At 42.3% G+C, this 19,461-nt stretch overlaps 1 protein-coding gene across 2 annotated transcripts in view; it reads left to right on the plus strand.

The window, feature by feature from the left end:
* Positions 1–19,461, plus strand: part of SLC4A5 (solute carrier family 4 member 5) — a gene marked incomplete at both ends in the record, with an annotated part of 74,083 nt that overhangs the window by 47,380 nt on the left and 7,242 nt on the right. For both annotated transcript variants that reach the window (XM_084234440.1, XM_084234441.1), the window contains 7 exons: positions 42–100; positions 1,132–1,332; positions 5,709–5,822; positions 7,387–7,548; positions 8,367–8,545; positions 9,693–9,765; positions 18,988–19,056. In XM_084234440.1, the coding sequence (XP_084090566.1) occupies positions 42–100; positions 1,132–1,332; positions 5,709–5,822; positions 7,387–7,548; positions 8,367–8,545; positions 9,693–9,765; positions 18,988–19,056 (857 nt within the window). The remainder of the gene's footprint in view (positions 1–41; positions 101–1,131; positions 1,333–5,708; positions 5,823–7,386; positions 7,549–8,366; positions 8,546–9,692; positions 9,766–18,987; positions 19,057–19,461) is intronic.

A 19,461-nucleotide genomic window follows, 5' to 3' on the forward strand; every position in this document is an offset into this window, starting at 1 on the left:
GCAGCTGCTGACCCTTCCCCATGTCCTGTGCTTGTCCACAGCAAATATAACCACATTCAATGCTTCAGTTCTGCTGACACAATACACCAATACTTCTCTGGTAAGTCCTTTCTTCTTACGCAGACATTGGAGGGCTTTTATTCGCCAGGAGAGTGAGCGGAGTTGGGTAACAGACCATCTTATGACCCAGGCTTGCAGAGGTCAACCCCAGCTGCCTATCAGGATCACCTGCCAAGCTTTGTAAATGCATATTTTTATTTTAAGTATATACTGTAGAAAGCCACTGAAAAACATGCTTCATTCTATTAAAACCACGTGTACAAATTTCACATGCATGAAGGGGAGGTAGATGTAAGGAGCAGCAGGTAGGAATACACAAAGCTATAAACAAAGCTTCCCATTCATCTTTCTACCTTCTTCCTTGCCTTTCTACCTAGAATCCCAATTCCCACCCAACATGCCACCCCAGAAACAGAAAATTTATCAATGTTCTCCTCACTGAATCTCATCTATCTTTTGTACTGCTAATTTAATATGTATTAAATTTTATTATAAATTTCTTGGCTTTTATCACACTCAGAAACATGTATATGAGTATATGTATTATATAAATATATGTATATATATATCTACACACATACACTTAAGTACATATATGTGAATATATTTTTATATTACTGGTTGTTACGCCCTGGATTTTAAGCATCTGGTACACCAAAAGGGGAAGTGATTAAAGAGAGGTCTGGCAAGGGTGAGGTGTGAGCCCAAATAAATGAAAGGGTATGCATGGGGGAGATTAAATGTGAGACACTCTGGGAAGGAGGCACCAACACGATGGTTGATTGACTTATCTGGGAGCCAGGTCGGCTGAGGGGCAGGGCTTCACACACTGTGCCCTTTTCCCCCTCCCTAACAACACATTGCATGCTAGGACACAGTGAAGAAATGTGTGTTCAGCTCCTGATCTTCCCAGAAAAGCTTCTGTTTGTCATTCCTTAAAGCAGCCTGTCCTGAGAATGTCACTCTGCTGGTCAAGTTGGGCGGATGGGTTGTAGGGCTGCCTAGTGGGGAGGACACAGCCAACTTACCAGAAAGGCCCTGACACTTTCTCTCCTGTGCTTGGTCTCCAAGTACAACCCCCTTAACCTCACAGCACTGGACTGGTCCCTGCTGAGCAAGAAGGAGTGTCTGAATTACGGTGGCCGCCTGCTTGGGAATTCCTGCCAGTTCATCCCAGATCTGGCACTTATGTCCTTCATCCTTTTCTTCGGGACATACTCCATGACCCTGGCCCTGAAGAAGTTCAAATTCAGCCGTTATTTCCCTACCAAGGTAAGCTCACCCTGAAGTTAAAGGATGGCCTACAGTCAGGTTATAAGGAAGCCCCCAGTGAGTCTCCCAGAGGGTTCTGGCACACTGCTAGAATGGATACATGAACACTGGCTCACTGAGGTTTTTCAAGTTTAGAGCATAGACTTGGAATCTGAACTGGATTCTCTTCTAGTCAAGTGCCCCTTGACAGCACTTGGTTTTGTCAGACTTTTATCTTTAGTCTTTCTGTGCAGTAGTATCTCATTGCAGTTCATAAAATATTCTGAATAGAAACCTCTTTGTGATCATGTGTTGCAGATGTCTCCTGCTCTGTGACTGGTAGCTTTTGATTAATAGAACCCTTTGTTTCTACTGTAACCAAATGTATCAACTTTTTTTCTCAAGGAAAATACTGCATAGAAGATATTCTTCTATGCTATCTTTTAAAAATATCATTGTTTTTCCTTTCATGTTAGATCTACGATCTACAGAATTCCTTGTTTTTTTTATAGATAGTCAGTTGTTCAAGCACTTTTTTTTTAAAGATCATCCTTTCCCCACTGCTCTGCAATGCTTTCTTTGCCATATATCGAATGTTCACCTATGATGGGGCGTGTTTCTAATGTCTTTATTCAGTTTCACTGGCTTATCTATATACCAATATCACCATCTTCATTTCCATAGTTTATTGCCATAGTATCTACAGCTTATCAAACTCTCCTTGTTTGTCCTTTCTTTTTTTAAAAGATTTGTTTATTTATGCATACAAGAACTGGCGTGTAGGCCAGAGGTTCAGGGGGTGAGAGGATTCACCAGAGAAAAAGTGGAGAGCAGAACAGTCAGATCTAATGAAATACACTGCTGAGGGGAGCAGTAGGCCAGACAGGAGAGGTCTGTGTGCCACGTGGATCACCTCCCTGGCCAGGGATTGAACTCGTGCTGTAGTAGCTGCTGATTACTTCATCATGCTAATGCTTGACCTTTTGCACCACCAGGGAGGCCTCATTTGTCCTTTTTAAATAGTGCCTTGGACCTTCACATTTCCACATAAATTTTAGAATTATCTTGAATTTCACCAAAACAAAAACTTGTAGAATTTTGACAAGATAAATTTGGGGAGAATTGGCACCTTTCAAATTTTGAGTCCTTTTATTCATGAATAGAGCATATTTTGTCTGTTATCTATGTCTTCCTTCTCTGCATAATGTTTTATAGGTTTTGATCTTGCGGTCTTAACCAAAAATCTTATCTCAATTTTTTCCATAAATTTTTCACTACATTCATTCCCAAGTACTTCTTTATGCTGTTGTGAATGCTATCCACTAGTTTTAATTTCGTATTCTGCTTTGTGTCCAGATCAAATATTAATCAAACAGCACTTTGTGTGTGTGAACATATGTCTTCAGGAGGGGCACTCAAAAGAATTTCAGCATCTCTCTTCCACCACAAACCTCAGGAGCACATTCCCACAGCCATCGTAAATAAAAATGCTGCTACTACTAGGAATAGTAGTAGTAATGATGGTGATAAAAGTCTTTGATTTGATGTAAATAATTGAATTTTCCCATTATTTTTATAAAAATAAAAGGCTCTGTAGGGGCCTCCCAAGTGGTGCAAGGGGTTAAGATGCTACCTATGAAGCTATCCGCAGCCACTGCAGCAGGAGTTCAATCCCTGGCCAGGAAGCTACCCACATGGCGCAGCAGACTCTCCTAACTCTCCCACTGCTCCCCTTAGCAGTGTATTTCAATCTGCCTGTTCTGTTCCCCACTCTGTCTCTGGTGAATCCTCTCACCCAATATACCTCTGGCCTGTACCCCAGCTCTTATATGCATAAATAAATAAATCTTAAAAAAAGAGATTTTAAAAATAAGTAAATAAATAAATAGACAAAAGGCTCTTTAGCAAGATTTTTAGTATGCAAACTGAGTGACAAATAGTGTTCTTGCAATACAAATGCTTCCTCAAGACAAATCCTCTTATTTCCTCCCCTCTTCCAACTAGATCATATCACTAAATCACCTCATGTAAAAATTCTAGAGTAGTGACTGTATTTGGAAATGTTCTGTTTCCTGAAGTATGAACACATAGTATGAAAGTCATAATTTCCCATCCCCTCAGATTACTTGTAAATCACTCTGTTGCCTTCTAGAATTCAATGTCACAGCAAACAAGAGACCCTACCATTTCACATCCATTAGACAGGTAAAAATATAAAAGTCTTAGAATACCAAGTGCTGGAAATGAAAAGAGTGTTGGGAAAGTAAACAGGCACATCCATCTAGACAGCAGTTGACATTCTTGATAAAGCTAAACACAGATGTGCTCTTCAGCCCACACTTCTGCGCCCAGGTGTACACCCTAGAGAAATCTCATATGCATTGCTTCATCCTAACAATGAAAATAATTTACATTTATCTATCAATAGGAAATGAAAGTATAAGTGGAAAATAATCATACAAACATTAAGCTGCAGTGCATATACACAGACTATAGCTAAATTCATCTACAAAGGAAAAAAAGTCACAAACATAATGTTAAGCAAATAAATTGTAGAAGATTATAACTAACATGATATCACTTATGCAAAGTTTAAGAACATGCAAAACAATGCCTTATTTTATTTAGGGATATATCTTTAGTAAAAGTTTAAGGACATTCATGGGAATAATGAATTCCAAAGTCAATCCTGTGCATCTCTCTAGAGAGTAGGGACAGAGATGCCACTGGATGACAGAAAACACACTGAGTAGATACATTTTATTTCTTCAGCTGGAAGGGAATCCACAGATTTTTTTATAATCGTACTTACATTAGGTTGAACCATGTGAAATTGCATACATTTGACTGTCTTGACCTACAAAAAAATGGCTAATTCATGTAGTTTAACTTAATAACTTTTTAACCTGGATACCAGGTTAAGGGAAATGTAAACCTAGCACAATCTGTGGTTCTGCTGTGACCACATATGGTAATGATAATCTAAAATTGCTGTTGACTTTCAACTTTTAGATAAAACACAAACAACACATGTTTACATAACAGAATGAGTGTTCTCACTTTTAATTAACTGCATGTTATTTTAATAACAATTTTATTTTTTTAAAGATTTATTTATTTATGCATACAAGAACTGGGGTACAGGCCAGAGGTGTGGGAGATGATAGGATTCACCAGAGACAGAGTGGGGAACAGAACAGGCAGACTGACTGAAATACACTGCTGAGGGGAGCAGCGGGTGAGTCAGGAGAGGTCTGCTGTGGCATGTCGGTAGCTCCCTGGCCGGGGATCGAACTCATGCTGCAGTGGCTGCAAAAAGCTTCATAGGTTTCATCTTAACCCCTTGCACCACAAGGGAGGCCCTTCATAGCAATTTCATTTTTTTTTAAAGATTTATTTTTCATTTATACAATAGCTGGGGTACAGGCCAGAGGCACAGAAGGGTAAGAGGATTCACCAGAGACAGAGTGGGGAGCAGAACGGGCAGAGAGAGCAAAAGCACTGTTGAGGGGAGCAGTGGGCGCGACAGGAGAGGTCTGCCACGCCATGTGGGAATCTCTCTCTCGCAGGCCTGGAATTGAACCCACGCTGCAGAGGCTGCGGACAGCCTCACAGCACCGCGCTCAACACACTGCACCACCAAGGAGGCCCCCTTAAAAGCAACTTTAAAGGGGAATAGAGGATATAGGAAAGGAATTCAATGTGATGTCACCTGCCCGTGCCCTTCCTAATTCCTTCCCTTCTCTGTTTTTCTCTGTAAATTGCTATCTCTGAAGAGATATAAAAGGTGGCAGGATAGAAGTTGGTGTGGAAGGGCAATTGGAGGGCAGGGAACTGACATTCAGAACCTGGCCAAGGATGGGTCCACTGAAAACAGAGAAACAAGAGACTAGGGCTGTCAGCAGACAGAAGGTTTGAGTGGAGCCCTGAGTCACCAGCAGAACTGGGGAGAGGTGAGGCCTTCCTCCCCACCAGGTAGCCTTGCAACAGTCTGTCACACATTTGGGGGAAGTTTAGCCCTTACTCTCACCTACCCCTGAATGATTGATCACCTGGTTCAGTCTATCAGACTAGAAAATGTCTTCTGCATCATCTGCCTGCTGAGTGGTTAATAACAATTCCCACTTTGATTAATATAAGCCAAGCACTCTGAGTGTCTTAGCTTACTTATGCCTATGAAGAAGGTACTGTCATTATCTCCATCTTACAGATGTGGAAACTGAGCTTCCAAGAGATGACGTGTTGCCCAACGTCACATAACTAGCAAAGGTAGAATCAGGATTTAACCATAGATCTGCTGGCTCAGGGCTCACTCAGGCTCTTCATTTTCTCCTCTATGCCTGAGAACTGAGTCCTCCTAGACGGGTACTTCACTCACTCACTCATTTTTTCTGCAGGTCCGGGCCCTGGTAGCTGACTTTTCCATTGTCTTCTCCATCCTGCTGTTCTGTGGAATTGATGCCTGTTTTGGCCTGGAAACTCCCAAGTTGCATGTGCCCAGTGTCATCAAGGTTTGCTCTGGGCATTAGCTCTACCTCCCCACCCACCAGTTGCAGATCCCTTCCCTTCCACACTGATCAAACTTTCATCTCCTCTCAGACAAGTGGCCATGTTGGTTCTCTCTGCATTCTCCACCCTTCCTCACCCAGGGGACAGACCTTTGCAACGCTGGGGTGGGGACATAGTCACATGAAATCCTGCTGTGTAATCAGGAGATTGATGAGGTACTTGAATCCACACTGCAACCCAGCTGTAGCCCTTGGATTTCCACTTGATGCTCTACAGTTCTCTGGCCTGTGGGTCTACAATTCGGGCCAGCTTGGGATCTGCTGAAAATGATCCCTTAGAACAGCGATTCTCATTGTTGTCCCCAGAGCAGCACCACATCATCCCTGGGAATTGATTAGAATTGTGTATTCTCATCCCCGCCCCAGACCATGTAATCAGAACCTAGGGGTAGGGCCTCGTGGTCTGCATTTTAACAAGCCCAACAAGGGTTCTGGGGCAAGCTCAAGTTTGAGAATTACTTCAAACTGGATTCTCAAAGGCCCATTTTTATCTAGTACCTTAAGCAATGCAGTGAATTCAGGTGTGGTCAGCTAAAATTGATGGAAGATGATGTTGAATACAAAGGAAGAGAGCAGGAGTGCTGGTCACTAACATGCATGTATCCCCTTTGCTGTGCACTGGGCTGAACGTTGAATGCATTATCTCATGTGATCCCGAAATCCCAATGGGTTGGATTTATTATATATCCAATCTTAGTAAAGAAGCAAAATGACTTTCCCAAAACCATAAGGCCAGTAAGTGGTGTCAGGAAGCCTCACTCCTCAGAGCCTGTTTGCTTAGTCTCTATTATTAGAACAAGAGAGAATCACTACTTCAGAAATTCCCTGTCAGCCTAGAGTGAGTGCCCTGCTACTGCACAAGAAGCACCAGCCATCTAAACTGGGCTGGGGAGTACAGGGTCTAGAAGTGACCTTCCCTGCCTTTGAAGGTTTGACCTTCGGGGTATTATTTCAGGATCTCTTAAATAGCTTAAACACAGCTCATGAAACTCATGTTGGTCTTGAAGATTAAAGTATCTTTTATCCTTAAATAAAAGATAAATTTCAGCTCAGTTACTACATAAATCATCCCTTCTCAGTTCTCAATATGCAAGCCTGAATTGATGTTTGATGTTTTACAGACAATCCCACAATGTTCCCCAGAACGGTAGCTCAGGGGAGATGCAGAAGCATCAGACACTGGCCCATCAAATTCTTTATTCTTGACAGTTGGGCCTCATGTTAGTATCTGGAAGCTGTCTCCCAGTACTCTTTGACTCTTCACCTCCCTATTTTTCAACCAACCCAGAGTGGCTGCTATAAATGATCTCCTTAGTTTCACAGACACCATGTCCCGCCCATGTCTGTCTTCTTCTGTGGTCTCAGTAAAGTTGCAGGTGCCTTAATGTCTTTAAGGGAAAAGTTCTCGAAGTAGGGAGTGGGGACAGCAGGGAGCATGGGGGCGTCAGACTGCACATGTACTGGGACACAGGAGAGAGGAAAGGCCCTCTCCCTTTACTCCGCTCAGCCCACTCGGCCTGACCGGGGCTGGTTCGTGGCCCCCTTCGGAAAGAACCCGTGGTGGGTGTACCTGGCGAGCATCCTGCCCGCCCTGCTGGTGACCATCCTGATCTTCATGGACCAGCAGATCACGGCCGTCATAGTCAACCGGAAGGAGAACAAGTTGAGGGTAAGGCTGGTGCTAGGAGCAGGTACTACCTCTTTCTTCTTACCAACTCAGAGGGATGAAGGAGAGAGATAGAGCATCCTTCAAAATTTTGGGCCATTTGTGAAGCAAAATATAAGACCTGAAAACTGAAATTCTGGAAAAGGGGCGGGTGGAAATGTGACCTCCGGATTCGGAGAAGGCCAGCAGGGCCAGGGTGACTACTCAGTATCAGGACCCCCAAGGGTGGACAAGTGGTACAGGATCCTTGCTTCTCCCAAAGTGACCCTCCAACTCTACACCTCCGACAATAAACTTGGGAATCTAGCAGATCTAAAAGGGCAATGTGACCAAGAACCATGAGTCAGAGGAGTATCTTTAGCTCTCCTTGTTCCTGCGACTCCCCTCCTTGCCTCTGGGTCTGAAGAGATTCATGCTACCTTCTTCCCCTTCCCAACATGAACCACCCTAGGCTTGGTCTAGCTTCCTGTTGGGATCCCTTGTTAAGGAGCCAAAGACATACTAATGGCCACTGGTAGGAAGCCACCTTCCCTGGGACCCAAATCCAGGACCTTTCCAAGCCTGAACACTGCTCTCCCCCCTCACCCACGTCCCCTCCCTGGTTGATGCTTTCAGTCACCGTGACAACCAAAGTCACCTGTGGGGTTTGTGAACACCCCAGGACAATGGCCCCCTGAGAGTACCCTTTAGAAAGCCAATGGGAACCCTTAAATCTTCCACAAAATAGCTGCTTTGGGGCGATTTATGTCTCCCCCACAACCCACCAGTTGGTTAGGAATAGGTTCCTTCGATAGCTTCTCCCCTCCCACCACCCACTGCAGAAGGCTGCTGGCTACCATCTGGACCTGTTCTGGGTGGGCATCCTCATGGCCCTGTGCTCCTTCATGGGGCTCCCCTGGTACGTGGCTGCCACAGTCATCTCCATCGCCCACATCGACAGTCTCAAGATGGAGACAGAGACCAGCGCCCCCGGGGAGCAACCCCAGTTCCTGGGAGTCAGGTAGGTGGGGGCTGGGTCCTGGGGATCACTTGAACAGGAGTGGTCAGAATGGGGGAGAGGAAGCAGGGTTTTTTTTGGGGGGACACTTTCTCTGCTCTGAAGCACAGGGGCAGGAGTGATATTCCTGAAGGCAGGGGGAGGGTGGCAGAAATTCAGTTCCACGTGGTGCTTTTCCTTACTAGACCCCAAGTCACACATCACCACCTCCTAGACACACTCACCTGTCAGGCTGCATAAGAGCCCCACAAGCCCCTCTGACCTGTCCTTTTGTCTCTTCTTCAAAACCCCCTGCTCCCTCTGTCCCCCAAAGCCCTTCTGTGGGTTCAGGTCTTGGTTATTCTCCATTCCTTTAAAAAGCCTACCCAGGCCCTCTCCTATTCTCTGGGCTGTGGTCCAGGACCTATCAGTTCTGTTCTTTTGCTGGCCACTCCTCTCATGCCCCGTGTCGGGTATGGGAAGCACATCTTCCAGTTCTTAGGGCCTCTAAGTGGACCCACAGTACACTTTGGCATTCTTATGAGTGTCTAGCAGAAGAGCTTCTCCCTGCTGCTGGAACACCTCGGTGGCCCAGTTTGTTCCGAGCAAGGTATCTCTGGTCAGGGCAGGTCATCTCAAGGGCCCCTCAGCCACAGCCAACTGGGTCTTAGGAATATGCCACTGAGCTCAGGCTCCCACCTGGGTTGTAACTGTGTCTGGCACTCAGGTAAACATGTGTACCCTACCAGCTGCCAGGCCCCAACTCCTCACTCATCATGCCTCACAAACAGGGTCTTCTTATAATCAAAGGCAAGGATAATAAGCACTTTACATCCCACGCCATCCTATAACAATCTCCAAGATAGCTATTATTTCCATTCCACTGAGGCTGAAGACAGGGCCTTAACCTGAACCAGTAAGTGGTTCATCCAAAGTCAGTCCAGCTTTTAGACACTACAGTTAGACAACCTCCTGAATCTCCCCCTAATGCCCTTTCTTCCCATGTGTGGGTCAGCTAGGCATCAACAGCAGGTTTACTGTCCATAGTGGGGCAGCAAGGCAGACATAAGGGCCTTGGACTCAACCTTCAGATGCCCACAGAGGACTGCAGGGCTGGAATGGTCATGGAGCATCTAACAGTCCCCCCTGACCATGGCCTCTTCTCTGCCAGGGAACAGAGAGTGACCGGCACCATTGTCTTCATCCTGACAGGGATCTCCGTCTTCCTGGCTCCCATCCTGAAGGTGAGGCTCTGTACCCTCTGCCAGGGCCCCATCCACCTGACAGAGCACTAGACTAGCTTGCTGCCTCAGACATGGGGAGAGGGTCCCCACATGGCCCCCAAAAAGGAAAGATCCAAGTGGACCAAAGTGATATTTCACTGTCATCACCACTGTTTTCTGTAATGCTGCTGAATAATATTTATTAGCAGCACCAGACAATCCTCAGTGTTCTTTCCAGTCCCTCCTAGGGCTCACCCTCACCTTTCTGGAGGATACCGGTCCCTCAGAAAGTTCTGTCAAATTCAACCCTTGCTCAGATCAGGAGCTTTCCAAGCTGGTTGTGTTCCCAGCTTGTGGTTTATGGCCCACTATAGAGACATTGCACTCATCTTTTCTGAAGCTTAAAACTTGTATGGGGAGGTTTCCGTGCTGTTCTAGATACCCTGTTTTCTGTTGCTCTGTCTTGAATGTCTTGGGTACATAAGTGACTTCTTCCCACACAGTTTGAAGCTTCTCTTGTGTCCCTCCAGACCAACTGGAAGAATGGAAGCATAGTCAGTGCACGTGTCCCCCAGACTGGTCTCTTTCTGCTCAGGTTTCTCCATTTCTCCATTTCCAGCCACTCATCTGTTGTATTAGTCTGCTCAGGCTGCCATTACAAAGTACCACAGACCAGGTGGCCTAAGCAACATGCAGTTCTGGAAGCTGGAAGTCCATGATCATAATGTCAACAAGCTTGGTTTGTCCTAAAGTCTCTCTCCTTGGCTTGCTGATAACCACTTTCAACCTGTGTCCTCATGTGGCCTTTGCTCTGTGTGCATGCATCAGTGCCCTAGCCCTTTCTCTTACGAGGACACCATAAGGCTTAGTCTACCCACAGGTCTCTTTTACCTTAATTACCTCTTAAAAGGCCCATCTCTGAATTCAGTTATATTCTGAGATACTGGATGGAGGTTAGGATTTCATCATATGAATTGGGATTGTGGGGGAGGGGATAAAATTTAGCCCTCAATACCTGTCAATGGCCCTTTCCCTTAATCAATGTCTATAAAAGACTCTCCTTTCTTGAATTAAACTTACTTGTAGTTTTGTCAAATTTTTGCAGATGTTTAAATATCTTAAAACACCTTGTTTACGGATAACCTTGTAAAAAAGCAAAGACTAAACAACTCTGATGTTAGTTGATCTGGCTTGAGAGTAGGTGATAGGCACAGCCAAGCAGGAGGCTTGAAATGGAATATCTTTTTCAGGAGGTGTGGAAACATCTCACTCCATCAGATTGCATACAGGCAGGCAGGCATTTTATTTAAATGGCCAGGGAATATCTATGTTTGTGGCGAGGGATCCAAAGAGCCATAGTGCTTTTCACTCTGGAATCTGTTTTACAGAAAAGCATCTGCATAAAAAAAGCTCAAATTTAAGAACATCCTACTTCAGGGGCTCAAAGATCCCATAAGCCTTTTGCAGATGGCAGATGCAGGGACATGTGAGAGAAATGGACCTCAGGCAACTCCAGACATGCTGCCCCAGCTATTGCGTATGCTCAGAGATTTAGTCATTTCATGTCAACTCTTATTCATATTGAGTAGAACATAAAACAGTCAGAAAATTTAGTAGTTTCCCTCTGTCGTTTTGTTCCATTTACAATATGACCAATTATGGACACATTTATTTGGTATAAATTTTCTCTGCTTTTGCCTTCATAGGTTTGACGTATATGATTTGAGTACATGTTTGGTTTTACACGAATATTGTCTACTTAATATAAATAGTATGCCCACAGAGTATAGGTCTGTGCATAAGATTTGACATGGCCAAAACCTTTAGTGGTCTAAATGATGTATAGTCACACTGCTTATTCTTGGATGATATGTTTAATATGTAATATTAAATATTTTAAACAGTAATGGAAAGTCCTTCCTATTGTAATTTTTGTCTCAAATGTTGTAACTTTTCCAAGGTATGGACTATGTTTTTGTATCAATTTTTATCGTCTAAAGATAAGTGGACTCCTCTATAAATAGGGTAGGATACCAGATGTGGGGAAATGTTAAGTATTACTCTGGCCATCATGGACATTTTCATAGGCCACATCTGCCAAGTGATCTGATGTTGTCTTTGTACTCCATCACAAGAGGATTTTAAAAATCTGCCTGTATGCTCTTGTTCTTTTACAATAAGCATGGAAAAATGTAATATTTTAAAACACCAATTAATCTATTTGTTAAATTTAATAGCTGAGAAGACCTATTTAGCTTTCTACTGATCATAAGATTTAGGACCTCTGATTTAATTGTATAGACTTTCAAAATTATTAAAGTTAAGTGATTAAAGCATTCTCACTAACTGACACCAGGACTAAATAATAGATTGATTTTAGGTTAAAGAAAAGATATTTGGGTAAATACCTAGGAGTGGAATTGCTGGATCATATGGAAGCTCTATCTTTAGTAAGTTGAGGAATCTCCACACAGCTTTCCATAGTGGTTGGACCAGTTTGCACTCCCACCAGCAGTGCAGGAGAGTTCCTTTTTCTCCACATCCTCCCCAACATTTGTTGTTGCTAGTTTTTTTAATATGTGCCATTTTCACTGGTGTGATATGGTATCTCATTGTAGTTTTGATTTGCATTTCCCTGATTACAAGAGATGTTGAACATTTTTTCATATGCCTGTTGGCCATTTGCATTTCTTCTTTGGAGAAGTTTCTTATTAGCTCTTCTGCCCATTTTTTGACACAGAAACATTAATTCCAAAGAGCACCTGCACCCCTATGTTTATAGCAGCACTATTTACAATAGCTAAGCTTTGGAAACAACCCAAATGCCCAAAAATAGATGACTGGATCAAGAAGATGTGGTACATATATACCATGGAATATTACTAAGCAATCAAAAAACACGTGCAATAAACACGTGCAATTTGCAGCAACATGGATGGAGCTGGAAGGGATCATGTTCAGCGAAATAAGCCAGAAAGAAAAAGAAAAGTACCGGATGGTCTCACTCATAGCAGGAGTCTAGAAAACCTAAATAAGGGACCAGGAAAAAGAATAACTATAAGAAAGAAAAAATCAAAATCAACAAACAACTATGAACCAGAGACACACTATAGAGGGACAGGGAAAGGAGGGATTGGGGTCAAAATAAGGGGGTTGCAATTGTATGGGGAATATAAAAATAAATAAATAAATAAATTATCCAATAAATAAATAAATAGATACCACTTATAACCCTTCCCCCAAAAAATATATTTGGCATAAACAGTTCAAGAAAAATAAAACTTAGTCCAGATCTAAGTTCCTAGATTTAGCCCCAGGTTTTATTTCTGTTAAAGAAGAAAGTGACAGGTCCAAAATGAAGAGCCTTGTGTTCGACCCACCAAGACTTAATACCTAACCTAACTGCAGTTCAGCCTTACCCAGGAATCAATATGGAAATTATTGGTCAGCGCCGAGGTAATCTTGTCTATTCCCCAAAGGAAGATGATAAAGATAATTTGCTCCACAGGCTTTTTCCTTTCCCCAAGATTTTTTCTACTCCCCATAAGTGAGTTACCTAAGCCTGTAATAATTCCCTCTTCCTTATCTTGTCCTCTTTTTTGCCTATAAAACCCTACATTTTGTACAGCTCTATGGAGCACCTTTCTGCTTGCTACATGGAATGTTGCCTGATTTATGAATCATTTAATAAACCCAATTAGATCTTTAAAATTGGTTGAATTTTTATTATTTAACGTTTCCAATCAAGAAATTTTCCCATAAAACTCATTTATTTTTTTTCCACTCTAAGTCTGTCCATGACTGTCAAATTAGTCAAATTAGTCATAGCTGAATGCTAGACTCACAGAGAACTCACATCAGAGAGCTGTCTATCCAAGACCAGAGTTTAGTTTGAATCTTTAATTCTTATTTATGTAGCAATCAGAGAATGCTCTCTTGTGCTACAGATTTTAGAAGGTATAAATTGGATTCCAGTACTAGTGGTTTCATTTTTATTAATGTTTCTATATTGTGTATTAACTATAGATGATTTTGCATCAGTTTTTTTTTTTACTTTGAAAATTCTGATTTTATTTTCTGAATCAAAAGAAATATATTCATGTTAAATTTAGAATGTTTAACTTTTCCATTATCTTTCAAAATACTTTCCAGATATTGTTGAGTGCTCAGAACTATGCAGGTTAACATCCAATACCACATTTTAAAGAAAAAAAGGTTTAAATGTAGGACCTTCTCAAGGCATTGGCAATTCTGATTTAAAAAGAAGAGAATCCTAATCATTACTGGAAGTTTAAGTGACAGTTGGTTTTCAAGAGCTAAAAACCAGATCTCATTTAAAACAGAAAATTTTTTAATTTCTCAGGGACTCATATCTGACAACTTCGATTAAGTAATTCTTCCCCACCCCAACATTATTAAATGCATTATTTAATCTTGAAACAGGAAAATTATAAAATGGAATTTTAAAGTTATGCTATATATAGATATCTATATATCTCAATACACCATGTTTGCTAGCAGATTATGAGATTAAAAACAAATTCTACATTCATGGGAAAAATGACAAATGTTCTTTCATTGTTTTATTTAAAGAGTCTGACTACACTTTTTCTTTTTTTCTTCCCTCATATATTAAAAATCATGATCAAAGGGCCTCTCCGGTGGCGCAGCGGTTGAGCGCTGGGTTGCGAAGCTGCCCGCAGCCTCTGCGGCGCGGGTTCGTTCCCCGGCTGCTCCCGGCCACCAGAGGAGGGTCCCGCATGGGTCCCGCATGGCGCGCAGACCTCTCCTGCCACCCGCTGCTCCCCTCAGCAGTGTACTTCGGTCCTTCTGCCTGCTCTGCTCCCTGCTCTGGCTCTGGTGAATTCTCTCTCTCACCCTCCCGCACTTTGACTGTACCCAGTGCTTGTATAAATAAATAAATAAATCTTTTTTTTTTTTTTAAAAAAAAAAAGCAAAACACAACAGTTTAAAAAAAAAAAATCATGACCAAAGACCAGGTGTCAATCCATCTACCTGAAAGGAATAGGTAATAGGTCCATGTGTGTCCTTTAACAAGCCTAGTGCTCAAATGGTGGGGGGATTTATAAGAACATGATTTAGACACTTTAGAATTCTCAGGTGACTCTGACATCCATGTTCCTAAAGCCTATGAGACGTCTTAATAGGCTATTCATGTGTACTGAAGCATGTCCAGCATGCAGGCAAATTTATTGGTTCAAATTGAGGTAACACAGACAAAAAAGAAAAACCCAACTTAATATGAACAGAAACTGTATAATTAAAACTAACCTGCTGCTGCTTAGATTTTTAAGTTTTCTCACAATTTCTCCAATTTTAGTCACCCTCAAAAGGAAGCTTCTTTTTTCAAAGCCATTAGTAAAGAATATTTTGAAATGAAGAGAAAATATTTTTCCCCAAAATCTGCATTTTGTACAAAATCTGCAATTGTACTTTCATACAATTTCATAGTACTTTATTTTTCAAATTTAGCAAGAACTCAAGTCTGAGCACTATTTGATATTTTCTCAGATACCACGCAATACCAGCAGGATTCATAAATATGATCTTCTGACACAGGGAGGAAAGTGCTAACATTTACAAAATGCCAACAACTCTTTTTCAAGCATAAGATGGCTGAGATTTAGTAGGTGTTATGATCAATTTTGGGGTACAAATACAGATTTAAATCTTGATTTCTTGCCAACATTTTAAATAGTCAAGTTTTACTCCATTTTCAGGTTTCAAATCAAAACAAAAAAAAAAAAACTAATAGAAATTACCTAACTGGCAACAAGTCCCATATTTCAATATTATTTTTAAACGAACAATTATAACCTACTGCCAGTAATTATTTTATGTATTTACTTGTTTTTATTAAATAAGCACTGGCCAGTATATAAAAGAATCATTTGCAAGAATAGTACTTGGCACTGGGTTACCTTAATGCTTCTGATATAAATGGAAGCACTTAGAAAATACCAGCTCTTGGCCCTCCCCGGTGGCACAGCGGTTGAGCGCTGGGTTGCGAAGCTGCCCGCGGCCTCTGCGACGCCGGTTCGATCCCCCGCTGCTCCCGGCCACCGGAGGGGGGTCCCACATGGCGCGCAGACCTCTCCTGCCGCCCGCTGCTCCCCTCAGCAGTGTACTTCGGTCCTTCTGCCTGCTCTGCTCCCCGCTCTGGCTCTGGTGAATTCTCTCACCCTCCTGCACTTCTGACTGTACCCAGTGCATGTATAAACAAAAACAAAGAAAGAAAGAAAACATGCCTCTATATAAAAAAAAAAGAAAAGAAAATACCAGCTCTTAAGCATTTTTTTAATCTGTAATTTGAATATCCAAAAGCATTTTGTAAATGTTACTTCTCCATTGATAGAGTCTAGGGAGTCTAGTCCCAGCTAGCCTGGTTGATTTAAAAAAAAACAAATAAATCCCTAAGACACATGATAATAGAATACTACACTTGCTTTTTATACCATATGGAAAAAGTTCCAGGCAGACCAAAAGTAGAAGAAAATCTGCCATGATTTTGCATCAGTTTTTCCAGAGGTTCTGTTCTAATTTTTCTCAAACATTTTAACCAAATTTTGTTGATTTATCCCTCATTTACAAAGCTACATAATTTCAGGATTACAGCTTCACACCTTGTTTGGTGTATATGCTTCATTCACACATACCAAAGTCAAGATTTTAATGTGTACACAAATCACTTGGGAATCTTGTTAATTGAAGATACTGATTCAGTAGGTCTGGGTGGGACCCATAATTCTGCATGTTTAATTAACTCACAGGTGGCACCTTGTTGGTCCATAGAACCACACTTTGAGCGACAAAGGGTGCTCTCCCTCCCTTCCTTTGCTCCCTCTTCTCTTTTCCCCTCCCCCTCTCTTGCAAGCTCTATCAATGAGTGGTTATATTAACATTACACAGTAATATTTATTGTTAGAGGATCGGTGAAAATCTTCTGTTCTTCCATCACCAACTAGCAAATCTTTGGTTATCTTGCCAAATGAGGAAGGCACTGGGGGATAAATGACTTGTACATTCAGGTCTGCAGATTAAACCTTACCATGGCTCTTCAGGACTACAGGTTTCTGTATTCTGCTTCAGAGGAATTCCTGACCACATCAGAAGATCCTCCTCTGGGTCCCCTGTTATTCTCAAGTCTCAGCCTCCAATCACATAGGAAGGTTGTGGTGTCTTTATGTTTCTGGCACTGTGATCGTGTTGACTGCTCAAACTCTTAGTATAAAGCTGATGCTAGAGGCACCTTTTGTCACTTTACTGTGTCATTAGTATTCTGAAAAGGGCGTTTTCTTGAGGATCCAAGGAAGATTTGTGCCAATTGAGAATTATAGATCAAAGCCCATCACTGCTCAGACTGTGCTATGATAGGACTTTGGGATTTGCTGAGGAAACTGCTTAAGCCTGCAAATGACAGAACTGAAGACAATTTCCTAGGCTTGATAGTGAGGAGACTTGATAATCAGTCACTGGTAACTACAGATGCCTAAGACTTAGTGTGAATTCTCCTTTGTGATGTGTTTTTTACATCCATTAGGGCAAAAGGGAAGCTATATGCCAGCTTAAATCTGGTATTACAAATTCTGGCTAAATTTTTTAAAGTTTATTTCTCTGTCAATTGTTCCCATAGTTGAGGATGATTTCGATAGCGCTGATCATTGAAATTTTAACTTGTTTCATAATTAGGCAAAAATCTCATAAGCCAGGTACAAATGGAATGGTGCAATGACCCCATATTTCTTTCCTAGTTCCAGTGTCTTGGTTGCATTTACAGCATATGGGACCAAGTCATGTTTTGTGTTACAATATGAACACAGACTAATTTATTGTAAAAGAGAAGCTATTTACTTGGTATAATTTGTTGGCATTCTTAAATGGTGTATAAGAGTTGGGCAAAGTGCTTTGTGTTCTCCAAGTATTCCAACAGGACAACCCTACCTGCAAGCAAGGTAGAGCAGCCTTGTTTGCAATGGAGAGCCACTGGTGCAGATAAAGGGAAGGATGAAAGAAACAGAAACAGTGGGAAATTATCTTACAAGCCTTCTAAAGAGTATAATGATGATTGTGGAACAGAAAGAATGATGTGATCCCATTGTTGAAAAAGCAAACAAACTTCAGGTGATATTTGGAAAGATTAACCATTTGTGGTTAGTTGGTTATTCATGGTATTTAGCTTATGCAATTTTGTTTTGCTTTTTTTAAAAAAATATTTTACTTATTTATGCATGCAAGAGCTGGGGTGCAGGACAGAGGTGTGGGGCTGGAGAGGATAAGGAGCAGAACAAGCATATCTACTGAAATACACTACTGAGGGGAGCAGCAGGTGAGACAGGAGAGGTCTACTGTGCCCTCTGGGTTAGCTCCCTGGCTGGGATCAAACTCCTGCTGCAGTGACTGCTGATAGCTTCATAGTGCTGAGACTTAACCCCTTGCTTTGCATTTTAAAATCTGACTGTGATCCATGGTTTCTTTAAATCAGCAGGCACTCAACTCACTAAATGTGTCTGAGCAATACAGCTGGGGCTGGGGGTGGGAAGAGGCCAGCAGGAATAAGCAGGAGTCTTTTTTTGTTTTGTTTTTGTTTTAAAGATTTATTTATTTATGCATACAAGAACTGGGGTATAGGCCAGAGGTGGGGGGGGGGGTGAGAGGAGTCACCAGAGACAGAGTGGGGATCAGAACAAGTGGACTAAAATATACTGCTGTGGGGAGCAGCGGGCAAGCCAGGTAAGGTCTGCTGTACCATGTGGGTCAGCTCCCTGGCCAGGGATCAAACTCGTGCTGCAGTGGTTGCCAAGAGCTTCATAGTGCTGAGACTCCTTGTGCCACCAGGGAGGCCCCAGCAAGAGTCTCTCTATGTATCTTACCCATGTTCCAAAAGGTGTATGTCTCTAGTCAAACCACATGAGTTCTAAAGGGCCCACAGGGAGGCCAGACTGGGAGAAGAGCTGCATGCTGGGATAGCCATCTGGCTATAGAAGGGGGCAGGAAAACCCCAATGACCCTCATCTTCCACCCCACTAACACTCTAGTTCCCAGATCTGCTCTTGGATCCTCAGTTCCTCCAGCCATCCAGCTCCTTCACTGCTTAAGGAAAGCCTAGGCAGCCTGGGTTGCCTTTGTGGTTTGGCAGACACATCACCCAGAACAGGGTGGCCCACAGCGTGCCACAGCAGAGGCCCACTCCAAAGCTCTCTCTCTCTCTTTCTCTCATTTCAGTTCATACCCCTGCCAGTACTGTATGGTGTCTTTCTCTACATGGGTGTAGCCTCACTGAATGGCATCCAGGTAAGTCTGTAAGGCTGTAAGGCTCTCCCCTCCCCGGGCTGACATGACAGTCAGCCCTGTGGGTTCATGTCAGCATGTACGGGTTCATGTCACCAAAATCCAAGTGTCTGCTTTCCCAGTTCAATGAAAGGATACTGGTAATAATGATAGGACTGTTTACTGTGTGTTAAGTAAAATAGCTATACCAGGTACTTTATGGGTGCTACATAAATTAATCTGTATAAGTAGGTCCTCTGAGACCCATTTTACAGATAAGGAAACTGAGGCTCTGAATTAAAAAGTTAGATTGGGCTTATTCCAATGAGCATTTCCCTATATCTCTCTAACTCCACCAGCTGAAAAAAGCATTTTGTTTTGTTTTGCTCCTCACTTACCATAATACACAGGGTGTCTTAGATAGTTTGT

This window comes from Talpa europaea (assembly GCF_964194135.1).
Source record: "Talpa europaea genome assembly, chromosome: 6".
Classification (NCBI taxonomy): Eukaryota; Metazoa; Chordata; class Mammalia; order Eulipotyphla; family Talpidae; genus Talpa; species Talpa europaea.